The sequence below is a fragment of the Erinaceus europaeus genome, chromosome 1 (assembly GCF_950295315.1).
Source record: "Erinaceus europaeus chromosome 1, mEriEur2.1, whole genome shotgun sequence".
Taxonomy (NCBI): domain Eukaryota; kingdom Metazoa; phylum Chordata; class Mammalia; order Eulipotyphla; family Erinaceidae; genus Erinaceus; species Erinaceus europaeus.
Genome location: NC_080162.1, coordinates 66,932,632 through 66,958,415, shown reverse-complemented (window position 1 = coordinate 66,958,415; position 25,784 = coordinate 66,932,632). Strand labels below are relative to the sequence as shown.

At 36.8% G+C, this 25,784-nt stretch overlaps 1 protein-coding gene across 2 annotated transcripts in view; it reads right to left on the bottom strand.

Moving 5' to 3' along the window:
• HAO1 (hydroxyacid oxidase 1) overlaps positions 1-25,501 on the bottom strand; it is a 68,694-nt gene extending 43,193 nt beyond the window's left edge. Inside the window, exons 1-2 of one of the 2 annotated variants that reach the window (XM_060186586.1) lie at positions 25,311-25,501; positions 16,262-16,413 (exon numbers count right to left, since the gene is read on the bottom strand). In XM_060186586.1, the coding sequence (XP_060042569.1) occupies positions 16,262-16,413; positions 25,311-25,447 (289 nt within the window). In that variant the 5' untranslated portion in view covers positions 25,448-25,501. The remainder of the gene's footprint in view (positions 1-16,261; positions 16,414-25,310) is intronic. The other variant, XM_007539574.3, reaches the window with a different exon arrangement.
• Positions 25,502-25,784: the final 283 nt, after the last annotated feature.

Here is a 25,784-nt window from a genome sequence, read left to right as displayed (position 1 = left end):
ACCTATCTTTCTAGAATTCTCAGAGGCCTCAAAACTTCCCTAGTACAATGCATAGGACAATGTATTCCACTAGTTCTTCAGGGCCTTGACATCCAAGCAGCAGGTCTGCACTTTTCCTGAGAGATTCTGCCATGCCAACAACTCCCAAAAGGCTTGAGAACATAGACAACACAAGGTAAGGCCTGTTGTATGCCTTCGGTTCAGATTGTAGCCACAAAATGGGTTTCGGTTAGGAAGAACACTTAGATGATAAGGTATCTCTTTTGTTTTTATAGGAAAGCATATAGACAAGCAGCAACTCTGTTAGTGAGGGCAAAAATCCTCAAAAATACCTTCTTGAATTTATAGGAATCATCTGTAGGCATTCCACACAGCATTTCATAATTTTTAATGTTTTAGTAATGCTGCTAACCAGTGTGCCAATAATATCTACTTAGCCTAAACCAGTAAACTTGCAGATGTCAACATTTGGCTCAAATCACTTAAATATGCATGTTCAGAGAGATGCAAGGACAGGCTTATGCCATCTATTCCCTGAGTCTACTAGCTGTGATACTAATGGTCCCTGGTGCTATTGGGGCTGAATGTTTATTTTCCAATGGTTAAGTTATACAGAGCTGAAATTTTGAACTTGAATCTCTAATATTCTAAGTTAACTTTGTTTCCAGCTGTAGACATTAAATAAATATTTGGTGATTTAATTTTCTCCAAGAGTGTCCTGAAGGCAGAAGGAATATCAGATTCTGTGCTGACATATCATGGGTTGAGGCTTATATATTATTCTGAAAAGAAATTAAGAGAGATTTTTAAAAGGTTCCGTGTTTCTTGGAACTTTTATTGTTGACTTTTGTTCTTGCCATTTACTCATAATTATCTGATGTGATAAGGGAAAATTACTAATGAATTACATCTATTTTTTTCTAACATAGTTGTGTGTTAGAAAGATAAGTAAAGGAGCCAGAGGTTTCACAAGAATCATTGAAAAAGACCATCATAAATATGCCTAGTTCCACTAGGATAGAACTGGAATTAAAATGGTATATACCAGTATGAATTCTACTTGTGAAAATACTAAAGCACTTCCATTCAATATGATAAATAACCATAATTCTGAAGTAAAATAATATCTCACTCCTTTCAGTGCACCATAATTCCCTTCCCCCCACTCAGAGAACCACTGCCCCCCACCAAACTCAATAACTCAAGGTTAATAGACTTGATAGAGTGGGAAGCATTCAGAATGCTATCAGAAGGATAGAGACCAGTATTTGAGCACCTCTCCTAATTGGTCAAAGTCCTCTGTTACATTTGCTAAGTAAATTATTACCTTTGCCTGGAGAATAAAGATAGGCCTATCTAGCTCGATCACTCTTGTGGGAGGGGGGCAAAAACATATACACTTGTTAAAATTTTATCAATGGCCTAATATAGTCAGGCTTGTTAAAATTTTCTTCTATGGCTGCCAAAATAGCTCAATTAGATGGTGTGCTGCATTGCCATTTGCATGATCCAGGTTTAATCCCAGTCTCTCTCTCTCTCTCTCTCTCTCTCTCTCTCTCTCTCTCTCCCTCTCCCTCACCCTCACCTGTTCCCTCTCCCTCTCTCTATCTCTCCTTCCCTTCTTTTCTTCCTTCCTTCCTGTCTCCCCGTCTTCATCTCTCCTTAACCCACCCCGCCACTCTGCACTCTGTCTCATTATCTCTTTGAAATAGCCCAGAGTGGGGCATAAAGGCACACCAGGTTAAGAGTACATAGTACTATGCACAAGGACCAAGGTTTTTTTTTTTTTTTAATTTTGATTAATAAAAAGGAAACACTGACAAAAGTCTCTAATGCCAAACCAAGTTTAAAAGTTACAAATATTATATTTATTACATCCTAGAAATAACATAGTCAGAAGCTTACACCACAAGTAAATATTGATCTCATAGACTATGCCAAAACTTGACTTCCCTTCTTCTACTTACTCTTCTTTTATCATCTCAAAGATACTAAGACATAAATTCAAGGATAGACAGTTAAACTTCTTTTAATGTTTTATTTACTTATTTATTTGATAGAGACAGACAGAAATCAAGAAGTAAAGGGGAGACAGAGAATAAAAAGAGAGAAATCCCTGTAACACTGCTTCATCACTCATGAAGCTTCCCAGCTACAGGTGGGGACCAGGTATTTGAATCCAGCTCCTTGCACATTATAATGTATGTGCTCAGCTACGTGCACCATCTCTTGGAACGGACACTTAAAATTTTAATGTTCTAGAGATATTCAACGTTGCTTATACCTGGCATTTCTTTTGTTTAAACGGAATCATTAAGGACAAGTAAAATAGCTCACTTGGGTAATGTGCTACCTTGCCATGTGTATGATTCTAGTTCAAGCTCAGCCCTCCAGAATTAAAGGAAGCTTTGGTGCTATAGTCTATATATCTATCTATTGTGTTATCTATCTATCTAAAAATAAATAAATAAGGATCATAATAATATATTATGTCATTTCTATACGAATAGGGCATATCACAGATAACCCATCACTAAGAGATCTCAGATATTAAAACACCAAAAAAAGTCATATACGTCAACTAGGGAGATTATATCGACATCTCAGAAAGACAATAGGATATAAAGAATTGAGAGACAGCCTGATGAGAATGAAATTACATGCCCTAACTAGGAAATACTGCAAGGGTCTGCAATAATATGGCATAAAACCAAGTATACTCCTGCATCCCCAAACCACCATTCAGTAGTTAACTAGACTTCCTATACTGTGAACCTATTATTGACTACTGAGATTACACTGACTAATAATAGCTAATGGATACAACAATCTTTGGAATTAATATAAATCCTAAACTCAAATGTGGTTTAAATGTGTTAGAAAATGGTAGACAGTTCTATAAAACAACATAAACTGACAGGATTTCCCTATAGCTAAGAGATATAATTATGCTTCTATTTTTTGGCAAAGTTTCTCTTTTCAACAAGCTTTAATGAAAATATTTATCTCTAGGAAATCTGCATATGAAGAAGAGAAGATAGACAATCCTATATCAGACTTAAATTTTAGGAAATTGGATTCCAGTTGGTTCATTGACAATCACTTTGTACACATAATCTGCTTCTTACCTCCTGATCATTTTAGTCAGTTGTCTTGAAATCAGCAAGCTGTCAAAAGGCTTTAGATGGGAATTACAGTTACATGGTATCTAACACAGGTTCATCCTTCAGGATTTAAACTATCTTGATCTAGGGACCATCAGGACCTTTCATTTCAGCCTCTTCCCAGTACTTCTCAAGCTTTGGTGTGAAAAGGACTTATTTGAGGATGTTGATAAAATTCAAAGTCTGACCCAGTTGGTCTGGAGTAAGGACCTGAGAATGTGCATTTTTAGCAAGTTCCCAATGTTCTAACTTTGTATACAATAAGCATATTAAGGGGGAAAACTCAGGCATTTCTTTCCTATAGACTCATGTAATTTAACTGTATATATTTGATAGCCTGAATAAAATAATTTTTCATCAAGAACAGGTGGTAGGAACTTATCAGAAAGAGTAAGGTGAATAATGGTCAGTACATGTCTTGCCTACTGCCAGCCACAACTAGCTGATGTATCTTTCTTCTCCTCTGTTGTCCCTCAGCTGGGAACACAGGTATATTTGCCACAATTGCTTATGTACACATATCTTACAAACTTATTGGGAAAAAGGAACTAAAGGTATTATAGTAGAATCATCTGAACACACTAAATCATGATCAAACACATTTTCAAGTTTGTTTATTGAGGATCTTCCAACTTTCAAGATTTCAGATTAGTAACAAGGGGGTCTAAAACATTAGAGTTTCTCTAAGAAATGCTGTTGGGAAAATTGGGCTGAAACATGCAGAAGAATGAAATTGGACCACCATATTTCACCATGCACAAAAGTAACTCTAAATGGGTCAAAGGTTTGGATGGTAAGTCAGAAAGCATCAAATATTTAAAGGAAAATGTTGACAGGGTACTTTTTTCTTTTATCGTTTGGTCAGGAATTAGTGATTTACAGTACAGTTGTTGGCACATAGGTAAAATTGCTCATTTTCCCATGATAACTGTCTGCAAAACACTGTCAACTTCAATCTAGGTGTTTTCCACCAGTATGCAACAGGACCCTAAAGTCCATTCCAAGCTCTTTCCTGACCTCCATAGTTGTAAATTTTGGAAACATCTTCAATCACCCAAACCTATCTGCAAGGGAAACAAAGGCAAAAATAAACCACTGGGTTTATTGAACAACTTCTACATAGAAAATTAGAACCACTACCAAAACAGACTCCCTGTGGAATGGGAGATCTTTACATGTCATACATCAGAAAAAGGGCTAATAACAAAATATATGAAAAAGCTCACCAAACTCAGAAACAATAACAAAAAATAAACAATCTCATTAAAAATAGAGAGAGGAGATGGACAGTTCTCCAAAGTAAAGATCCAGGGGCCAACAGACATATGAAAAGTGTTCAGTCACTAATTATCAGAGAGATAGATGCAAATAAACACAACAATGAGATGCCACTTTACCCCTCTGAGGATATCAAACATTAGAAAAAGAGAGAAGCACCAAGTACTGGTTAGAATGTGGAATGAAAAAGAAACTTTCTACACTGCTGATGGGAATGAAAATTGATCCAACTCCTGTGGAAGACAGTCTGGAGATTTTTCAGAATGCTGGAAATATATATCCCACCCCAACACCCCCCGCCCCTTTGCAGGCCCAGCAATTCCTCTCCTGTGGATATTAACACAGGAAGCAAAGACAGCTATCCAGAGACATATGCACACCTTTTTAAATAGCTGCTTAATATGGAATATCCCAAATTTGGAAGCAACTAAGATGCCCAATGACAGATGAATGGCTAAGACAATTCTGGTATTGGGTCGTCAGAAAAAAACATGACATTTTTGTTTTTATGTCTTTTAATACAAAAATGCATCATAACTTTTCCAACAGCCCAGTATATATACACACAATGGAATACTACTCAGTGTTTTTAAATGATGAAGTCATCTTCTTTGCCTCCTCTTATATGGAGTTTTAAAAAAAACAGTGACATTGGGTCCATACTCCCAGAGGGATAAAGAATAGGAAAGCTATCAGGGAAGGGGAGAGGATACAGAGATCTGGTGGTGGGAATTGTGTGGAGTTGTACCCTTCTTGTTCTATAGTTTTGTTAATGTCTCCTTTTTTAAATAAATTAAAAAAATTTAAAAAAAAACCGGGGCCGGGTGGTGGCACACCTGGTTGAGCAACATGTTACAGTGCACAAGAACCCAGGTTCGACTCCCTGGTTCCCACCTGCAGGGGGAAAGCTTCAGGAGTGGTGAAGCAGTGCTGCAGGTGTCTCTATGTCTCTCTTCCTCTCTCCCCCCCCTTCCCTCTTCATTTCTGTCTCTATCCAATAAATAAATAAAGATAATAAAAATATTTTTTAAAATATGCTAAGTGAGATAACAAATCCCAAATGATCTTGCTCACAGGTAGAATTTAAGAAAAATGTAAAGGAAAACACAAAGAAAAACTTGGACTGGGTATGGTTTATGACATCAAAGCAAATGATGCTGGGGAAGGAGAGGAAGTAAAAGAGGGGAGTTGGGGGTTCTTGTTGCATGATGATGGAAAAAGACCTAAGTTGGGGGTGAAAGTGTTTTGCAGACACCTATCTCATAAGAAATTGTAACCATGTGTCATCAACTGTACTATAAACCATACCCCCAATTAAGTGATTTGAGGAAAAATAGTTTTTTAATGCAGAAATAAATAACAACATAAAAATGAAATGAAACGCAATGAGGAAGAAGAGAAGGATTGTGCAAAGATAGTAAGGCATAGTTTAAAATAGTTTCCAAATGTTTCAGGTCAAAGATTTTATATTTACATAAGATGATGAATCATTAAGTAAAGCTAAAGCTTATCATATCAGAGTTGATAAAGATGAATGTTACATTTGAGAATAATGTTCATCCATAGTCACTAGCACAATAACAACAAAGGAAAATACAAAACAGTAGTTACCAAATAGCAATAAATGTCTAGAATTTAGAACATTAATTCATGTGGGATAAATCATACATCTAGATAAAAACAAGTACATTAAAAGCAGTGTACTAGTAAGGATCCAAAATATCTCTTTGAAAATAGCTCTCATTTATAAGAAAGGTGAACTAAGTTCCCAAAATTATTTTTATAAGGGAAAGAGAATAATATGTTCAAAGAAACTTAAGCTGTTTTCTAGGTGCTTTTGATTAGAATGCCTCTACAAAATTTAGTCACCAAAACAGCTGTGGAAAAAATTTAGTTGAGAAAATGCATTTTGTCATCTACACAGGAAGTCATTATGTAGTAGGGAAACTATGCAGTGACAAAGTACCAAGCATTTGTGTGTTTCTTCTAAATTCAGGGAATGACATACTGAAGTGTTTGCATAAATGTGTACCCAAACGTCTATTGAATTAAGTCAGCCTTTCTTTGCATGAGAACTACCATTACACAGGTTTTTACCTTTTTATTATTATTTATCTGTTGGATAGGACAGAGAGAAATGGAGAGAGGAGGGGGAGACAGAGAGGGGAGAGAAAGATAGACACCTGCTGACCTGCTTCACTGCTTGTGAAGCGACTCCCCTGTAGGTGGGGTGTTGGGGGTTCAAACTGGGATCCTTACACCGGTCCTGGCGCTTTGTGCCACCTGCGCTTAACCCGCTGCGCTACAGCCCGACTCCCAGGTTTTTACTTTTTAAGATACAATTAACATAATTATATTAATGCCTAAAATTACTATTGAGATTACTCATATAAATAATTGTGAAGTTAGCAATCTTAGAAAAGAGCAAAAAAGCCACTACAATTAGAGTTGTAATATTTAGATGTTGTCAAATCTCAGTTTACGGGGGGGGGGGGGGGGGGGAGGGAGGCAGTGGCACAATGGGTTAAGAGCAGTAGTATAAAGCACAGGGACCTGCGCAAATATCCTGGTTCAAGCCCCTGGCTCTCCAGCCCCTGGGGGGGGGGGGGGTCGCTTCGTAAGCGGTGAAGCAGGTCTGCAAGTGTCTGTCTTTTTCTCCTGCTTACTATCTCCCCCTCCTTCCTCAATTTGATCTGTTTTATCTAATTTAAAAAAAAAAAAAGGAAAAAATGGACTCCAGATAACCCTGGAGGAAAAAAAATTTCAATCTACAATTAACCAATTTAAACACTGCAGAGAACAGGAAACTAAATTTAATCTTCCCAGTGCATTCATGATGATGCATTGTTTGAATCTGAAGAAGTACAATTTTGAGTGATTACACTGACTGTACCTCCAAAACTCTATTTATTATTCTATTCAAATGCTTTTGAGGGACAGTTAGTCCCAGTGGCATCTTAAACTCTTTTGCTTTCACTTTAACAGTAGGACAGAATTGTGAAATAGAATAAAACATTAGCTTTACTATAATTAGCGCCAGGTTGTTATTCTATTATTTTATTGAATTGTCAGGTCCTGGTATAACTGGTATATCACAAGTGATCCACACTACAGTGAGAGTCCATTTAAAGAACATTTCAAGGAATAGCAAGTTTTTATGAGTCAACTCAAATCAACCTCAGGATTCAGATACATGAGAGTCTCTGACTTCTCACTGTCACACTGTAATGTCATCAGACATTAATATATAAAAAGGAAGCAATCTCAGACTCTAACAAAGGCACCCAATAATTTAAATTTGTAAACAAATTCCTTCAAAGTCACACTATTAGATCATAGTCTTCAACATTGCTATGTTGTAATTTTAATAGCTTTCGTTCATTAATTAAGTTTATCTCACTGCAAAATAATTTTAATACCAAACTGTCATTTCTATGAAAATACTTTATGGATGACTTAAACATTGCATGTAAGTTATAAACCTAATGCACACATCGAATGTTTATCATCTTTTTATTAAAATGAGAAAGGTGTGATTTACAGTTTTTAACTACAATGCTGCAATGAGGTACTCCCTTCTGGTTTTAACTGATATGATTTGACAAAGCATTTATGACCTGTGTTTTCTCATTTGTCTCACCCTATTTCTATTTTTTCTTAGATAAAATAGAGAAATTAATGCTCAAAGACAAGTGGATTGAACATTATAGAAAACAAATTTAGGTTCATTCTCAACCATTTGCCAGTATTAGACATTGATCCAGAGTTCCCTTCTCTGTCAATATCAAATGAAGAAAACAATTAATGAAAATTTCCTCAAGTCCGTTGTAAATAATGATGATTAAAACTAAGAATATAAATACCAGACATTTGGAGCATAGCAGCCACACACTTCAGAAAAAGTAAACATTTCACTGAAAGCAAACTGGTGCTTTTCCTGGATTGAAGTAAAATAAAAAATAATGGGGATATTTTCCTCATAGGCTTGCTGGAATGTATACCTACTTGATCCACCTAGTACAACACATAAATATATAAATCAGTAAAGCTTTTAAAAATACATCATTTGGGTCTGGAGCAAAGGAAATGATATTTTTTCTTGCTGAATGGTCTTTCATTCAATGCTAAGTTTGATCACTTAATCTTGGAAAATCCAGAAAACTCAACAGCTAAAGCTCTCACCTACACCCTAATTCAGTTCTTTAGAGTTTGTATGGCTCTTTGTGTTCCTCTACAGTCTGTTCCACCTGCACCTTAATAGGTGGTCAGGTCTTAGCTGAGTCCCAAAACTTCACTTTGGAATGTTCTAGCTAGCATTTAGACTCAAAAGAAAGTGTTGGATTTAGTGGTTTTATGGCCCATCAAATCTTGTGTGATAGCTTCTAATTGCATCCAGGGGCAGGAATTTCTTTTAAAGTGTGTGTGTGTGTGTGTGTGTGTGTGTGTGTGTGTGTGTGTGTGTGTGTGTGTTACAGTTTAATACAAATTTTCTAATGGGCAGAGCATTCCAGGAACACATTAGATGGCTCTTAATGTGTCTCTATTTGAGGTACCAGCACTCCCTCATGTGGCATTCATCTGCATGACAAGTCAGAAGTAAAAGGATAAAAGAATTTTAAACTGTTATTATTATTCCCAGTATTTAAATGGAGCAAAGAAACTGATGAAACCCCAGTGAGAATGAAATGAAATTCTATTATTATTATTGTGCAAGAAACCAGAGAGTGTTCCATGAAAATGACCTAAATACGCCATGTGGCATAGGGAGTGTTTTACTAATTAATTCTTTGAGAGTGCAAAAACACTCCATTTGTCTTACAAAATGGAAAATTAGCATAAGGATTATACTTCTTTAATATGTTGTTGGCATTGATCTTTGTTATTATATTTTCCTTCAATATGTTAACTATATCAAGAAATGATTCTGTGGGAAAAAAAAAAACACATTGTGTCCTTTAGAACAAAATGGATGAAATTGGAGGTGATTATACTTGTCAAAAAGATGAAAGACAGAGACTTCCAGAGGGGGGGCTATGGACCAGCAGCAGCTATGTTTCTCTCCTCTCCTCTCCTCTCCTCGCCTCTCCTCTCCTCTCCTCTCCTGGGCCAACTAGGAATACCAAAGGAAACCACTTGGGAGCACAACAAGACTGGACTAGAACAACTTCAGGAACCCACCAAATGACCAGTGAGTGCAAACACGTGCTGCTCATGGACAGAGAGGAGCCTAGGGAGAGATTAAGTGGCTGCTAACAGCACGGCAGTTGGCCAGTTGAGAAACCACCTCCAGTCTCTTTCACAAACAAAAATGAAGTTCATAGCCATACAAGCACACATTAGGAAACAAGAAAAAGCACAAATAAACAGCCTGATTTCACACCTTAAAGACCTAGAAGAAGAACAAAGGAACCCTAAAGCAACAAGAAGGACAGAAATCACTAAAGTTAGGGCAGAAATCAATAACATTGAAAATAAGAAAACCACACAAAAGATCAACAAAAGTAAATGTTGGTTCTTCGAAAGAGTGAAAAAAATTGGCAAACCTTTAGCCTGACTCACAAAACAAAAAAGGGAGAAGACCCAAACAAATCAGATTGTAAATGAAAGAAGAGATATCACAACAGACACCGCAGAAATTCAACATATTATGTGAGGCTTCTATCAACAACTATATGCCACCAAGCTAGAGAACCTAGAAGAAATGGACAATTTCCTAGATACCTACCAACTTCCAAAATTAAGTAAAGAGGAACTAGATAACATGAACAGACCCATCACAGCTAATGAAATTGAAACATTTACCAAAAATCTCCCCAAAAATAAAAGTCCTGGACCAGATGGTTTTATGAATGTATTCTCCAAAACCTTTAAAGAAGAACTAATACCTCTACTTGTAAAAGTCTTCCAGAAGATTGAAGACACTGGAATACTCCCTTCCGGCTTCTATGAAGCCAACATCACTTTGATACCAAAAGCAGACAGGGACACAACCAAAAAAGAAAACTACAGACAAATATCTCTGATGAACATAGATGCTAAAATATTGAAAAAAATTCTAGCCAACTGGATACAGCAGTATATTAAAAAGATTGTTCATCACGACCAAGTGAGTTTTATCTCAGGCATGCAAGTTTGGTTTAATATGCATAAATCAATCAACGTGATTCACCACATCAATAAAAGCAAGACCAGAAACCACATGGTCATATCAATAGATGCAGAGAAAGCCTTTGACAAAATACAACATCCCTTTATGATCAAAACACTACAAAAAATGGGAATAGATGGAAAATCCCTGAAGATAGTGGAGTCTATATATAGCAGACCTACAGCCAACATCAGACTCAATGGTGAAAAACATTTCCGCTCAGATCAGGTACTAGACAGGGATGCCCATAATCACCATTACTATTCAACATAGTGTTGGAAGTTCTTGCCATAACAATCAGGCATGAGCAAGGAATTACAAGGATACATATTGGAAGAGAAGAAGTCAAACTCTTCCTATTTGCAGATGACATAATAGTATACATAGAAAAACCTAAGGAATCCAGCAAGAAGCTTTTGGAAATCATCAGGCAATACAGTAAGGTGTCAGGCTACAAAATTAACATTCAAAAGTCAGTGGCATTGCTCTATGCAAACACTAAGTTAGAAGAAGTGAAGTCCAGAAATCAATTCCTTTTACTATAGCAACAAAAACAATAAAATATCTAGGACTAAATCTAACCAAAGAAGTGAAAGACTTGTATACTGAAAATTATGAGTCACTACTCAAGGAAATTGAAAAAGACACAAAGAATATTCCATGTTCATGTGTTGGAAGAATTAACATCATCAAAATGAATATACTACCTAGAGCCATACACAAATTTAATGCTATCCCCATCAAGATTCCCACCACAATTTTTAAGAGAATAGAACAAATGCTACAAATGTTAATCTGGAACCAGAAAAGACCTAGAATTGCCAAAACAATTTGAGAAGAAAGAACAGAACTGGAGGCATCACACTCCCAGATCTCAAATTGTGTTACAGATCCATTGTCATCAAAACTGCTTGGTACTGGAACATGAATAGACACACTGACCAGTGGAATAGAATTGAGAGCCCAGAACTAAGCCCCCACATCTATGGACATCTAATCTTTGACAAAAGTGCCCAGACTATTAAATGGGGAAAGCAGAGTCTCTTCAGCAAATGGTGTTGCAAAAAATGAGTTGAAACATGCAGAAGAATGAAATTGAACCACCATATTTCACCAAACACAAAAGTAAATTCTATGTGGATCAAGGATTTGGATGTTAGACCAGAAACTATCAGGTACTTAGAGGAAAATATTGGCAAAACTCTTTTCCGCATAAATTTTAAAGACATCTTCAATGAAATGAATCCAATTACAAAGAACACTAAGTCAAGCATAAACCTATGGGACTTCATCAAATTAAAAAGCTTCTGCACAGCTAAAGAAACCACTACCCAAACTAAGAGACCCCTTACAGAATGGGAGGAGATATTTACATGCCATACATCAGACAAGAGGCTAATAACCAAAATAAATAAACAGCTTGCCAAACTCAACAACAAGAAAACAAATAACCCCATCCAATAATGGGGAGAGGACATGAACAGAATATTCACCACAGAAGAGATCCAAAAGGTTGAGAAACACACGAAAAAATGCTCCAAGTCTTTGTCAGATAAATGCAAATCAAGACAACAATGAGATACCACTTAACTCCTGTGAGAATGTCATACATCAGAAAAGGTAATAGCCACAAATGCTGGAGAGGTTGTGGGGTCAAAGGAACCCTCCTGCACTGCTGGTGGGAATGTAAATCAGTCCAACCTCTGTTTAGAACAGTCTGAAGAACTCTCAGAAGGCTAAAAATGGACCTACTCTATGATCCTGCAATTCCTCTCCTGGGGATATATCCTAAGGAACCCAACACATCCATCTAAAAAGATCTGTGTACACATATGTTCTTGGCAGCACAATTTGTGATAGCCAAAACCTGGACACAACCCAGGTGCCCAACAACAGATGAGTGGCTGAGCAAGTTGTGGTATATATACACAATGGAATACTACTCAGCTATAAAAAAAACTTCACTGTTTTCAGCCGATCTTGGATGAACCTTGAAAAATTCATGTTAAGTGAAATAAGTCAGAAACAGAAGGATGAATATGGGATGATCTCACTCTTAGCCAGAAGTTGAAAAACAAGATCAGAAGAGAAAACACAAGCAGAACCTGAACTGGAATTGGCGTATTGCACCGAAGTAAAAGACTCGGGTTTGTGGGGGGTGCGGGGAAAAACACAGGTCCAAAAAGGATGATAAAGGACCTAGTGGGGGTTGTATTGTTATATGGAAAACTGGGAAATGTTATGCATGTACACACTTTTGTATTTACTGACAAATGTAAAACATTAATTCCCCAATAAAGAAATTTAAAAAAAAAAAGATGAAAAGACAACTATAGGATGGTTCCTCTGATATGAGAAATCTAGAGAATTATTACACATGAACTTGAACAAAATGAAACAAGCAAACTGATTTTAAGAGTTTTGAGAACTATGGTGGTTATCTTTGGGAGGTGGGAGGGTGGAGACAGAATTTGGTGGTGGGTGAGGTATAGAACTATCCCCTGTAAGTCACTTCACAGGCGGTGAAGCAGGTCTGCAGGTGTCTGTCTTTCTCTCCCCTTCTCTGTCTTCCCCTCCTCTCTCCACTTCTCTCTGTCCTATCCAGCAACAAACGATATCACAATAACAGTAATAACCACAACAAGGCTACAACAACAAGGACAACAAAAGGAGGAAAAATGGCCTCCAGGAACAGTGGATTCATAGTGCAGGCACTGAGCCCCAGCACTAACCCTGGAGGCAAAAAAAAAAAAAAAAAGAACTATTCCCCTGTAATCTTACAGTTGTGTAATCCACTATTAATCACAAGTTTAAAAAAATGGAAAAAAAAAACTATTCTGTGGATGTGGTGTGGAAATATAATCCACTATAATTTTTAATTTTATAAATCATTATTAAATCACTAATAAAAAATAGAAAAAGTAAAGGCTGCTTAAGTATTATAATAGTTGTTAAAATGTTGACTAAATCCAAGGAATCCACATAGATAGGATGGGTCTAGATCTCTAACAGACCCCTCTCTCCACCATCACAGGTCATCTTCATCAGGAACAACATTATAAATCCTCTTGAGGGCCTATACAGGACATTGCCTTCAATATAGAACAATGGTAGAAACTGTCCCACTCCCTGAAGGAAGGCTGGGTCAACATACTCTGCCTAGAGTGCAGCCTAGAGTGTTCCTAGCTATGACCATGGAAAGCAACCTCAGACCAATAAGGATGCAGAGGTTACACAGGCTCCTGTGCTAAATATGAATAGACATGGGCCCTAGGTCAGTTCAATGGGGTTTACAGTTAATATATTTATATACTTTTCCAATATTTAGGAGCTATTCTTCCCTGATCCAGCCTTCCAATCCTATTCTCAACTCTGACACTATCTTTCCAGACAATATTTTTAGTCCACCTTCATGTTTACTGAGGGGCTCAGGCAAAAATTAGTTATCATAGGCCCCTTGGGATATGCCTAAAATAGACTTCATACCTGCTTCCAACATAAAGACTCAAAATCTCATCAGCTATAGTCTTACCTATTGGTTCCTGATTATTAAACAACTTGTTCTTCTTTATATCTTAAATGCTTTTCAGGCACAAATTTGCAGATGCTACCGTGATGCTAACCTCACTTCCCTGTGCAAGCGACCTCACCAATGTGTCCTGAAACCCTACCTCACCAGAACTGTACCCCTGCTGGGAAAGATATAAACAGGCTAAGGGTATAGATTGACTTGTCAATGCCCATGTCCAGCAGAGAAACAATTACAGAAACCAGATCTCCCACCTTCTGTAACACATAAAGATCTTTGGTCCATACTCCCACAGGGATAAAGACTAGGGACCCTTCCAGTGGAGGGGAGAGTATATGGAACTCTGGTGGTGGGGCCTGTATGAAATTTTACCCACAATCTTGTTGATCATTATTAAACCACTAATAATTTTTTAATTTGACTAAATCATCTATTTTAGTGACATATCCTGTTATAGATTACGCAGCAAAATATTCTCCATTTATGTTTTCCAACTATTTTCTTTCCATCTTAAAATAGTTTTAAGAGCTTTATTGCCCTCTTTTAACTGCTCCTGAATTTTACATAAGGCTCGTATCTCCTTATGAGTTTCATATTTTGTGATTGATTCCATTACTTGAAACTTAAAGGTCTAAAATTACATTTAAAAAAGACAAACAAACATAGACTGTGTGTGATTAATAAGACTATTAGCTTAGTGATTGTGGAGAGTTCTTACTCTTATTAATGGCATTTGGAAATGCCAGTAATTTTCCAGGAGTTGGTGGATTACACAATTGTCCGACCATCTTGAGCAAGGTATTTAACCTCTGCATCCTCAATTTCTACATTCAAAGGAGTGGATGTGAAAGATTTTATACTCGTGTGTTTTTAAGTGGTGATAAGAGACAATAGAGCTAGTAAAGTCAAACTGCCTGACACACATTAATTGCTACTGATAAACTGGCTATTGTCATATTTGCAAGACTTTTAGGTATTATTTTTAACATACATAAAGTTTATCAAATATTTACCTTGTATTTTCAGCAAAAATCAGAAGTAAATGCATAGGTGTTTGGTCTTCACTAGCACAAGAATGCACCTATGAGAAAGGGAGACCATGTGCTCACAAGTGCTCATTCCACCTTCTAAGTTTTAAATGGCAGGTAAGAGGATAAGCCGAGGAAAGAGAATTTCATTAGAAAAGGGGCAATTCTCTACTTAGAATGGTATTTCTTTCTCTTTTTTGTATCTGATGAAATTTCAAATGGGGACAACTAATTTATTTCCATACTAAAAAATATTACAAAAATCATCCGCTCCTGTTGGGAGTTTTCTGTCTCTTGCTCTTGGAGTTCATTTACGGTAGCAGTTTCTTCTTTCTTTTTGTTTATTTTTTGCAACCCATATCACTGTAGTCTCAGTGATACAACTAACTTCCTGAGATCTTGGAATCAAGTTCAGCTTCCTTAACACACAGCAGGCAAACCAGTGATATTGCTTTAAGAACCTTATTTTATCAATAAAGAATGGCAGTTCTAAAGAGTAAAAAGCATCTGTCAGAAGAAGAGAAACCCACTGGTAACATTCTTCACATATTAGATGTCACAGAAGGACAGACCAAGGTTCAGTTATATACCATGAACATACTTGATTTAGTCCAGTGTTTTTTCACTATGAGAAAGAACAATGTGGTTTTGGAGAAGAAGAACTTTGAAGTAAAATAAGAACATATTAAATCCCATCTCTACCACTACCTTCTCAGATATTCATTTTCTGAGATGTTGATAGTAGTACTCACAGTTAAGACTTACTGAGTTACTACTCTGTGCCATGCTCTAGTTTAAGCACTGTGTATGTAGAAACTTGTTTAATAGCTCGAGTAATTAATGGAGGTAGGTATTGTTTTTATCCCCATTTTAAGTTGATGACATCTAGGCACAGAGTCTCATCATCCAAGTCATAGAGCTAGAAAGCAAAGGAACAAAGTATGCAAAAAAGAAAAATATGATGATAGAGATCAATGAGTGTGTGTGTGTGTGTGTGTGTGTGTGTGTGTGTGTGTGTGTAGAATCCAGGAAAGTATTTGATTGATGTACATAGAACAGGAAGTCACTAAAGATCAATACTTGTCTGTCCTTTGAGTGAGAAAATTCTTCCTACCTCGCACAGTTGCAAGCTCTCCATCCACATGAGCCATGCACTGCATGGCAGTTGCTGCAACACATATTGGCATGCTGACCCTCTGCCCCAGGACAGAAGTCGACAGGTCTATGTCAGCAACATTCTGCAGCATCCTGGGATACAGCTTCCACCTAGAAACATTTTTTTTTAAGTTAAAGACTTATAATTTCAAAAGTATAACCAAATGTTTGAAATTACTTTTTTGTTTAAAATAAATAAATAGGGGAGCCAGGCTGTGGCGTGACCAGTTAAGCGCACACAGTACTATGTGCAAGAACCAGGTTGGAGCCCCAGCTCCACTCATATAGCAGGGACACTTCATTAGCAGTGAAGCAGGACTGCAAGTGTCTATCTTTCACTTTCCCTCGCTATCTCCTTCTCCCTTCTCAAATTCTCTCTATCCTATTGAATAAAATAGAGGGGGGAAAGAAGGATGGAAAAGGAAAAAAATGACTGCTAGGAAGCCAGGTGGTGGCATGGCTGATTAAGCTCTCACATCACAGTGCTCAAGGACCCATGTTCAAGACCCTGGTCCCCACCTGCAGGGGAAGAAGATTCACATGTGGTGAAGCAGTGCTGTAAGTGTCTCTTTGTCTCTGTCCCTCCCTCCCCTTCCTCTCAAGTTCTGGCTGTCTCTATCAAATAAATGCAAATAAAAAATAAATAAATAATTGCCAGTAAAGGTGAATTCATAGTGCAATAACCATGGAGGTAAACAAAAAAAAAAAAAAAAAAAGAAGAAGAGAGAGGAAAGAGTGAGAGAAAATAATTCTCCTGTTTACCCCATCATGCAAATTACTCCACAAAAGGAAAGGAAATTAGATGATTTCAGTTTGTTAAATGGAAGGGTAGCAATAAGATAAGGATACATTTCTCAAGTCATTGTTCTTGGTAAGTATCATTAACATACAATAGATTTTACCTGTTGGAATGTACAGTTTAGTAAACCTTGGAAAATGCACACAGTTCTAGACCAACTGCTAAGACAGTCAAGTTCCAAAACCATGCACTATTCCAAAAGTTTTCCTTATTTCCTTTTGGAATTTTTCCCCTGTCCTATCCCCTAACAGCTGGTATTTCTCTTTCCCCTACAGTATTACACTGCAAGAATATTATTACAATTGAAACTATATAGAATATAACCTTTTGAGTCTGGTTTCTTTCACTTAGCACAGTTCGCTTGAGACTCCCTGGTTTCTTTTCGTTAGTCTTCCTTTGCATGGGGCATCACAATTTATTCATCAGTTCCTGAGCTAAAAAAAAACATCCAGGGATAATGCTCAACTCTAGAGCATGCTTGCTAAGCATGAGGTCCACAGTTCACACTCCTTAAAAATATATGTGACCTGGAGCCAGGTGGTGGCACACCTGGTTGAGCGTACACATTACAGTGTGTAAGGACCAAGGTTCAAGCCCTTGGTCTCCACCTGCAGGAGAGGAAGCTTCATAAGCAGTGAAGGTGCTGTAGGTGGCTCCCTCTCTCCCTCTCTGTCTCCCCCTTCTCTCTCAATTTCTCTCTGTCAAAACAAACTATACAAAACAAATTATATATATATATATGAACTGTTCTCTGGTGTTTCTCATAAATAAATAGTCAAGCAAGTATATAAATATATTTAAAATTTTTTTAATTTGTAGTTTTTTTTCAGTTAAGGGCAATTATAAATAAATGCACAATAGACATTCACTGAAAGGTTTTGGTGTAAGCATGCTTTCACTTTTTATTGTTTTTAGGATGTAAATGTTATTTACAAGATTATTGTCACAGGAATGCAGTTTCATAATTCCACATCTAGACATTAACATGGCTCAGATCCTCTGCCAAATTATCATCCTCCTCCACCATGAAGCACTAAATTCCTACTCCTCCCCTATTTATCTGAGTATCCAGATCAATATAATTTTCACATCAGTTTCAAGTCATTTTGAATATGGTATACAAGACCATGACGGCTAGACTATAGTTTAATAAGCTATGTAATGTCTACTTTGTCTTTTTTCTAGATTATAATAATTCTTATGTTTTAATTATTATTTCATTCCTTCAAAATTATCGAGCTGAGTTCTATATACTTTGAAGTATGATGTTGAAGAAAGGGATCATTTTTGTTTCTGTTCTTTTAGTTTAAATGAGTATTTTCCTTAAAAATATGATTTGGGGGAGTTCGGCGGTAGCACAGTGGGTTAAGCGCATGAGGCGCAAAGCTCAAGGACCAGAGGAAGGATCCTGGTTCAAGCCCCCAGCTCCCCACCTTCAGGGGAGTCGCTTCACAGGTGTTGAAGCAAGTCTTCAAGTGTCTCTCTTTCTCTCCCCTCTCTGTCTTCCCCTCCTCTCTCCATTTCTCTCTGTCCTGTCCAACAACAACATCAATAATAACTACAACAATAAAACAACAAGGGCAACAAAAGGAAATAAATAAATATTTTAAAAAATATTATTTGGGCCCAAGATCATTGTGGGATGCAGAAGGTTGAAGGTCTGGCTTCTGCACCCTATAATGATCTTGGGTCCATACTCCCAGAGGGTTAAAGAATAGGGAAGTTATCAGTGGAGGGGATGGTATATGGAGGTCTGGTGGTGGGAATTGTGTAAAGCTGTACCCCTCTTATCCTATGGTTTTGTCAATATTTCCTTTTTATAAATAAAAAAAATTAAATATGATTTGGCAGGGATTGGAGTTATTATATTTTTAATTTGTTTGTTTTGTGTTGTGTTGTTTTTCTCAGATAGGAAATGAAAGGCAGTGAGAGACTAAATAATACCATGGCACTAAAGCTTCCTTCAGTATGGTAGGTGCTGGGCTCAAACCTGGATCACACACAAGGCAAAGAAACACACTATCCAACTGAGCTATTTCATCAGCCCAGAAAATAAATTTAGCTTGAAGATTGTGGTTTGTTTGTTTGTTTTTTACTTCTGGACATTAATATTCTTTCCCTGCAATTCTTCTGAGTTGGAATGACAATTAAATTACCAATAAAACAAGAAACAAAAATTCACTAGTAACACAGGGAAATTAATTATCTTATTTATCAGAAAATATATATATATGTATATATCCCCAATTGCTCAGAAATGTTTTTCTTTTCATTAGCTGCTAATTCAGATTGAACACAGCTGTGCCTCTAGTGATAGCTAAGAAAATTAAACATGTGTATAGACACATAAATATAGTCAACGTTTTTCTTCCTTCTTCCCTTCCTTCCTTCCTTCCATCTTTCCTTCCTTCCTTCCTTCCTTGCTTCTTTCCTTTTTCCAGATAGAGTGAAGAGACTACAGGACTTAAGCTTCCTTCAATATGTTGGGGGCCTGCCTCAAACCTGGGTCACACACATAGAAAAGCTATATATATATATATATATATCTTTGAGAGAGCCCATGATTCTTTATTAATATAGTGAAGTGTGACTTAGCAATGGAGTAACCAAAATAAACTGAACCTCAAAAGTCTTAATTGATGCCCATTTCCTGCAGCGGAAGAAGAAATTCTGCTTTCATGTTGTTTTGTGGAATCACTAAAGGTTTGCAATCTAAGCCTTCCTCTCATAATAAAGTGAAAACATCCAGTCCCTGAAAAGCCTAATAAAGAAGTTTTACTATGCAATTCCTTTGAACATCATAATTGTCATTATTTTATGCCATACCACATGCTCTGACCCTGGAAGTCTTTTCTTTTCGACTGACCCTCACAGCATGATTCTTTGATCCCCATTTTGGAGGGAGAAAGACAAGAGCCTTGAAGAGAATTTTTATTGCCAATCATTGCTAAGTGTATTATTACAATGAGAGAAAAAAGATTTTAATAGGAGACATTGGCATGCTGGCCTTGGAAAGCATTAATATTTACTTAGAGCAAGGAAACAATGAGAGCTTTTATGAAGAGCACACACAGAGCTGTGGGACCGTGTGTGTGTGTGTGTGTGTGTGTGTGTGTGTGTGTGTCACAAAGGACATTTCTTTATGTCTAGTTTCCATTTATAACTCAAGGCCAATCTCCAGGCAGTAGTTTTACACATGTCCACATGGTGGAGCAGTCACTTTATTAACTGTATGCTCTTGGGTTTCCTATAACCATTATCTTCCATTCTGAGCATGATATTGGAGGGACTCACATAGTAAACAAAATACAATTTTGAAGCAAAATTACCATGAAGTCAATAGGGTGGTCAATTTGTGTTCTCTAAAATAATCTCCATAGGTTGACACTTTTCAAAGAATAATCATAACTAACTTTGTAATATATTTTAAAACTCTCCAAGAGTCACATAATCCCATCCCCCAATATAGGTAGTTTTCCAACAATTTTAGAAAAAACAGTAGTTAATTAAAATTTTGAACTATGCTCATATAACTCCACTTTGGAAAAATAAGATGATTTATAAGAACAATTGAATTCCCTAACACTTAAATGTTATTGAAGGATGGAAAATAAGATATCTGAGCAGAGGGAGCTAGTAAAGGTGGGAGTTCTTTTTGTAATATTTTTATTTATTATAGGATAGAAAAAGAGAGAAATTGAGAGGAGATGGGGATATAGAGAAGGAGAAAGAGACAGAAAGCTGCAGAAAACAGAAGTACACTAGAGTTTGCAGTGAGTACCCCCCTAACACTTCCTCTCCACTATTCCAAGCTTTGGGTCCATGATTGTTCAACAATTTGTTTGGCTTTGTATGTTAACTCTCTTTTCAGTCATCAGGTTCCAGAGTCCATCAGGATGCCGGCCAGGCTTCCCTGGATTGAAGACCCCACCAATGTGTCCTGGAGCTCCGCTTCCCCAGAGACCCACCCTACTAGAGAAAGAGAGAGGCAGACTGGGAGTATGGACCGACCAGTCAACGTCCATGTTCAGTGGGGAAGCAATTACAGAAGCCAGACCTTCTATGTTCTACAACCCACAAAGACCCTCGGTCCATGCTCCCAGGGGGATAGAGAATGGGAAAGCTATCAGGGGAGGGGATGGGATATGGAGATTGGGTGGTGGGAATTGTGTGGAGTTGTACCTCTCCTACCCTATGGTTCTGTTAATTTATCCTTTCTTAAATAAAAAAAAAAAAGATAGATAGATAGATAGATAGATAGATAGATAGATAGATAGATAGATAGATTTCCCCCTGCAGGTGGGGATCAGGGACTTGAACTTGGGTCCTTGCACACTACAATGTGTGCACTTAAGCAGGTGTGCTACCACCTGGCCCCAAGGTGGGAGTTCTTTAGCAGAGGTTTCAACTCACATCTCACACCTAACAAGGATCACAGAGTTAATTTATCAATAAATCAGGTTATATGCACTTGTCCCGAGAAGGAAGATATATATCACCCACATTTAAAGCCTTATGCTTTTTTTGAACGCTACCAGCTAAACTCACTTCCTCTATTATAATTTCAAATCATCTAGAAGACACATAAAACTTTCTCTTTATATGTCTGAATTTTATATCATGATTATTTTCTTTTTTTATTTGTTTTAAACATTATGAAAGCTAAGACATATGTAATGGTATCTATCAAAATCGAAAATACTTTTGTAGAGAAATAGAAGGAAAGGAATTAAACTTGAAGAAGACACAGTATGACAAACCTGTTTAAATAGTTAAGCCATTTAATGATTTGGTGTATAAAAAGGTGTCAGGAGACACTAGATCTGAAGTAGATGTGTATGTGTGTGTGTGTGTGTGTGTGTGTGTGTGTATGCACACCTAGGTTTTCCAATACTTGTCTATATATTTTTTTTAAAAAGGCAGGCTTTGAAGAGAAAGCAAGGGAGTAAAGCTGGAAAAGAGAAAAGGGAAGAGAAGAGGAGCAAGAGAGGGAAGAGACAGAGCTGGAATATGAAGCTTTTTCTCTGAGACTATTCAAAAACAATAGACAATTTGCTGCTTTTTATAAGAACAAAAAGTAGTTTGCTTGCCTAGTGTGTAAATTGAATGATTCTATGACATATCTATGAGAAAAATACTGAAAATTCTGCTGGTGAGTTTATATTGCTTCTTAAGTATTAAATTGAGAAGATGGTATCACTTTTTACCATGTTATTTAAAAGGAAACCTCACAGTATTCATTGTCTACAATTGCTTCAAAAAGAAAGAAAAAAGTTTCCTTTTCTAATATCACCATGATTTCCAAACATGCACACCACAAAATATCTTCTACCAATGATAATTTCGCAAGAAGCCACAAATGTGTGCAGGTCATAGTTGAGAATGATACACTGAGCTAATGTGTAAAAATAAAAAAGTACAGTTTTCTTATTTGCTTTTTAATTAACTACAATCAGGTCAGAGCATGCAAATGTACCAAGTTGACATTTTCTCTTTTCTTGCTATGTTCATAACAATAATATCAAAAAGTGTTCTTTCAGTGACTCCACCTACTTGACATTATTTGGTTGGGTTTTGGTCACAATATTAAAGCACTTGGTCTTACTGAGAAATGTCTCCAAAAGACTGCTAGGTCAAGTAAGTGAAACCTATTACCAGAACTCCATAATTTGGTTGTCAAGCCTGAGTATAGCTATATAAAAACTGTCACTGTTAATGACCTTTTGTTGAGCTTGTGAAACAAGAAGTTGTATACATTTCATGAAAGCCCTTAAATGTTTTGTGATTGTGTCACGACACATTAAATAAGCATAGTTGTTTTTGCAGTCTTAATTTTAATCAGAACGAAGGATTTCAGATGAATTTCTTTCAACCAGACTCATCCATCTAAACTCTGGCATAAAAATGTATTCTTAGATCCATGTGGTTAACTCAGTGATAGGAGGGGAGGAATAAGGAGTCACCCAGAAAGTTATATAGCAAAAAAGGAATTGAACTGTTAAATAGGCAACAACCTCTAGCAAGAGTGTGTTGCAATAAAAACTCTTCAAGTGGCTAACAGTAAAATAGCATCAGCTATGCTCCAGAGAAAGTTGTTTACTCTATCTTCCCCTTAACAACTGAACAAAAGAAAATGATCAAAGTTTAGGTTAGTGGTAGCACTGCAAACTCATTTTCATTATGTGTCCTGTTTCCCAAGTTATTCAATACATACAAGAGCTGAAAACAAACTGGAGCACCATGTAATATACATAAAACACAAGACACTGTTACAGATGACAGTTTAAGTCTCCAGAGTTTTTGCTATCTTACAGATTTTCTGGAATTTCTAGGATAATAGAAGTGGGCCATCTACCTAGCCCTTTCTGAAAGAGAGGTAAGAAGAGGGAGAGAGAGAGAGAGAGAGATTCCTATGAGAGGGGAGAAGGGAAAGAGGGTGACAAACCATATCGCCACTCTGGCAACATGTAGTATCACGGATTGAATCAGGTGCCTCAAGCATACAAGTTCTGAGTTCTCTCAGTTGAGCTGTTTTCCAAGCCACATTTCTTCCCTCTGTGAGATGTCGATTGTGTTTTGAGTACATTTTGATCAATTCAACTCAACAACACTGTGGAGATCAATGGTCACTGTGCATCTACTAGAATGTCAACTCCTATGGACAGTATCCTTCTCTGGTTTACCAGTGTCTCCTCAGTATAGCATACAGAGCCTAATGCATAGAAGTTCCTAGTGAATGTGAATTAACTGTTTGACTAGCATGGGGAGAAGGGGACTAAGGGCTAAAAAGCAGGCTAGATATAAGTGGGATAGAAGTCACCTGAGTATTGTGGTCTGAAAAATGCTTATAAACCTATAAAGGGTCAGACATATCCTTGGCTAAAATGATCTATAGGTTAACATGCTTGTTTTCAGGAGATTTCTAATATACAAGCACATCTCATAGTGAAATTAGTTTAAGTAGGCCTCAAAAAAGGTATCTCCTAAGAAGAGACACCTTCAAAGGAGTTGAATATACTAAATAATGAAGGAGGGGTAGGGAGGCAGAATTTTAAGCCCCCTTCATCTTAGCCAATATTTTCCTTTCCATAGCTCTTCCAGCATTTTCTGAAGTCATTCAAGTTACAGAGAAGATTTGGGGAAGTGAGGGGGACAGAAAGTCATCCTTAGGCTTCCTCTACACAGATTTGCCAGAAAACCAGAGACAGTTGTCAGGGGCCACTTGGGTTAGATTATTCACAGTTCTCCTAATTTACAAAGAAAACTGTACCCCTCTTATCCTATGGTTTTGTCCAGTGTTTCCTTTTCATAAATAAATAAATAAATAAATAAATAAATTTAAAAGAAAGAAAAGTGAACTTATTCTAGACTAAGGGGAAAAAAATACTTTCCCTGGACACTTCCTTCTTTTCTTTTTCTGCTTACTGTATCACCAGCCATGAGTACCCACAACATGTATGACTTTATTAAAGCCTATGATGTGAGATTGATTGAGTCTAAAAAAGTAGAGTGCACGGAAGGTTTTCCTCCCCTAGCCCAGCAAATAACTGCTGAGAGAAAAACACTCCTTTAAAGTTTATTTTGTGTCCTGTTTTTATTATAAACAGAAAACATGACATCTCTCATTTTACGTTTTGAAATATGAAAGTCAAAAGAAAACTAACTTGGGGAGAAAGATGAAGCACTTCAAAGGAAAGATGAAACAGCAAAGTTGAAAGATTAATGCTATTTAGACAAATTGAAATATAAAGTGGAAGTTTAGACAACGGTAATCAAATTGAATGATAGTGAACAAGCAATGGGATGGGAACCATTTGAGGCAACAATCTGATCTGTTTTAACCAGATAAGATGACTATCTTGCCTTTAATATTGTTTCCTACAGCATGAACAGCATTCTCATGATTATATTCAGAGAAAAAGAAAATGGAGGTATAAGAATTTATCACTGTTTTTTTTTATATGTAGTCAATATATCCAAGAAGGGAGGTAACTTAGGGCTGACTATATTAAGATTTTTTCAGTCTTGGAATATTTTAAAGCAATGTAGAGGCCCAAGATTGCCCACAATCCCAAGAATTTTCCTTTCCTTACTGAACTGTATTTAGGCAAGTAATTTCACACCATCAATATTAAAACTAGGACATCTTATATTTGGTAAAACATTTTGGCATCATTTTTAAAATATGACATACAAATGATTTTCTTACCTGGAAAATGCTGTAATATTATCAGCCAAGGTTTCCTGGTCATTTGCACCAGACCTATAGTAGTCATATATAGATTTCTGGAGTACTGACTTAGCATATTGTTCATAATCATTGATACAAACTAGCCGGGTGAACATTTTCACCAGTTACTGTCACCCCAAGTTTAACTATTTTTCTGTGTATTGCCCTCTACATACTGACAATTCTGTTATTTGTTAAATATTAATAGACTATTTCCAAAGTTCAGATTTAGTTCTCCATTGTTTACATTAAGTAAGCAAATATATGCTAGACTTTGAGATCTCACTTGCCACTATCTGCCAAAGAACAATACTAAAGCCATCGATATTAGGGCTGAGGAAGCAACAGTGGTGAGATTAGTTGCCTGTCTCATTAAAAAGGCAGAGGATTGGTGTATTGCACCAAAGTAAAAGGCTCTGGGATGGGAGGAGGGTTCAGGTCCTGGAACATGAT